Here is a 2,649-nt window from a genome sequence, read left to right on the forward strand (position 1 = left end):
ATTATAAATCCTTTTTCTTTGGTGTGATGGTTCATAAGATGTGTCTCATTGCCAATTAAATGTCTTACTGTCAGAAGCTCTACATTCTCTGAACAGTATCATGAATTTTGTACTTTTAGTCCAAAAAAAGGGGGGAATTGATTGATGATTATAGGACAGGTAAGCGATAAGGAAATCCATGGTGATGAGAGTGACCTTAGGTTTTTGAAATGAGGATGTGTTTCGCTGAATAACGTGTAGTTTGGCTTGGTCAGCTCATTGATATTCTGCTCCGCAGTCATAGGCATGTGCAATAATATGTTCGACGTCCCTGTATATTTGTGCACATGTATGCGTCCTTCTCTATTTTGTAGATAAATCTCAGATGCTATGAGTGTCTTTATTCTCTAAGTGTATGCTTAATATATTTGTGTAGGCTTTCTGACGGCCTGGGAGCAGCAGACACAAGAATTCGGCAAGCCATTTTAAGCTACAACCTTTCCAGGTTTTCATGAAATATATTATACAATAATCATCTGTATGGCTAAATTTAGCTGTCAAAGGTTAGCTTTATGCTACAGTAACTTCGTGTATATTTCATGACTTGTGTAAGATCCTCACTTCCACCTGATGAAAGTACTGTCCGCGCACCCCCTTCCTCGTCTCTTGAAGGGAGGTAGTCAAATGTATTTTCTTTACTCCATTTCTGTTTCACTCGTTTTTTCTGTCATAATTTGTCCTCTCTTGAATAAAAGTTTAGCAGTTCTCTGAGTCTCTATTGTCTGTATAATTGCTTGTAAGTAATATGTGACATCAGAGAGTGCCTAGGGAACGAGATCACTTAAAGGCAACGATGGTCACAAAGATGGACTGGCTTGGCAGGAAAACGATTAATCGTTATTTCTATTTCACGATTACAAAAAGAATAAAGAATATATTGCTTCCTCAAATAATTACACAATGTTTTTTCCCCTGATATCCCAGAACAAATTAAAGAATAGAAAAGAAAACCAAGATAATATTACAGACAACATTCGTAGATTTGATCCTTTAGAACCTTGAACGTTTGCATTCAGGAGAAAGGCCTTGAGAGAACCTTTTAGCATCTGCACAGTAATTGTAGATCATGTATTTCTGCTGAACCCATCGAAGCCTATTTCTGTCATTACCGTTCAGTTCTTGAGTTTGCCATGCCTGATCATTGTTTACTGAATCAGTCTTAGAGCCTCCACAGGACGAAGTAGACGATGCAGCTGACCAAACACAAGCATTTGTGTTGAAATTCCTGTAAGAAGCTGTAAACGGAGCCATTGACCAATCCGTCTTCACTCGCCCTCCTTGTGTTGCCCAGTCATCAGCATTCCATAAACTGGCATAAACTCTCATTGCTTGGTTCTTTGGGAATGCAACACCAAGCTTTTCGTGGTTGTTGAATACTCTTATTGGGATATTATCCACCAAAAATCTGGGCAGTTAGAAAAAGAAAAATCCCCCAAATGTCAGACATAAGCACCAAGTAAGTTGTTTTTAGACTTCAATTAAAGTTCAATTAGTAACATACATGATGCGTTGAGAGTTCCAAACAATAGAGTAGGTGTGGAACGACGAGGTGGGATCAAACCATAGGCGAAACTGTTGTTCTTTGTTGCCTTTTCCTTGAGAGTAGACATTAGTATGAACCGTGTACGGTTGGCCTGATGAATTTCCCAGAAACTCAAAATCAATTTCGTCGTGCCCTGCTCCTTGAGAAGACAACTTCATATTGCACAAAAAACACTTCAGTGAGTGAACATGTGTTTTTTTGTTTTTTTTTTTGGTTTGTTAATTAGTTACATATACAGAATAAGAGGAGAAAACTGTGTTAACTTACATAGAAGGTAGTGACAGTGCCAGCAGAATTTCCAGGTACTAGTTTGAGCTGCATATCGAACCTTCCAAATAAATATTCATTCTTAGACTGAAATCCTGAACCTGAAATTTTGTCAAGGGACAAGGCGAGAAGGCGCCCACCATCTTGTATCTGAGCTCGCTGATCACCAAAGGTAACCGTTGCATCTTGGTAGAAATTGTCAGCCCAAACAGGACATAGCAAGAGAAGTAGAGCAAGAACAGATAGCTGCTGCAGCAACATTATAGGAAATCTTAAGGAATATGTAGTTAGTTGTTTTTGGGAATGTATGTTTGAAATTGGGACATAAATGAGGATATATATTATATATATATGAGAGAGAGGAGAGTTGATAGAAGGGAAGAGGAAGGAGGGGAATTATTAAATTAAATGAAGCAAATAGCTGTGAATTGAAAGGATTTAAATGTAACGCGTTTGTATGGGGAGTGGGGACACCAATTACCCAAAAAGGAAAACATTGATATTTATTTTAACTAATAACACGCTTTGGTAGAGTGTGTTTAAAAAAATGGTGTAATCATTTAAAATTTATTAAATATAAATTTATACAATGAGTAGGTTCTATTAAGTTCATAAATATGCTAATTATTCAAGTCCAATAAATATGGATTTAATTAAAGTTAAAATAATTGATTTGGGCTCAATAGATGAACCAATTTCACTCATTTTGGAGACTATCTTGGTGCCACGCGGGGCAAATGATGTGGCATGTCAAGTCAAATAAGAGGCCAATAGAATCATGACATGTGTCAAAGATGACA

At 37.2% G+C, this 2,649-nt stretch overlaps 1 protein-coding gene across 1 annotated transcript; it reads right to left on the minus strand.

Annotated features, from left to right (window-relative positions):
• Positions 1-918: 918 nt before the first annotated feature.
• On the minus strand, positions 919-2,168 carry tXET-B1 (xyloglucan endo-transglycosylase). Its single transcript, NM_001247284.2, has 3 exons — positions 1,850-2,168; positions 1,541-1,734; positions 919-1,444 (listed from the first exon to the last, which is right to left on the minus strand). Exons 1-3 carry the CDS (start codon positions 2,108-2,110, stop codon positions 1,030-1,032), a joined length of 870 nt encoding a protein of 289 aa, NP_001234213.2. The 5' UTR covers positions 2,111-2,168; the 3' UTR covers positions 919-1,029.
• Positions 2,169-2,649: the final 481 nt, after the last annotated feature.

Source organism: Solanum lycopersicum, chromosome 12, assembly GCF_036512215.1.
Source record: "Solanum lycopersicum chromosome 12, SLM_r2.1".
Taxonomy (NCBI): domain Eukaryota; kingdom Viridiplantae; phylum Streptophyta; class Magnoliopsida; order Solanales; family Solanaceae; genus Solanum; species Solanum lycopersicum.

Bases quoted from the DNA above. Each gene is read 5' to 3' on its own strand.
- tXET-B1 (NM_001247284.2), bottom strand. From the start codon at position 2,110: ATGTTGCTGCAGCAGCTATCTGTTCTTGCTCTACTTCTCTTGCTATGT. The intron at 1,735-1,849 runs GTAAGTTAACAC...TGCAATATGAAG, and splicing joins GCACTGTCACTACCTTCTAT to TTGTCTTCTCAAGGAGCAGG. The intron at 1,445-1,540 runs GTATGTTACTAA...CTAACTGCCCAG, and splicing joins TGGAACTCTCAACGCATCAT to ATTTTTGGTGGATAATATCC.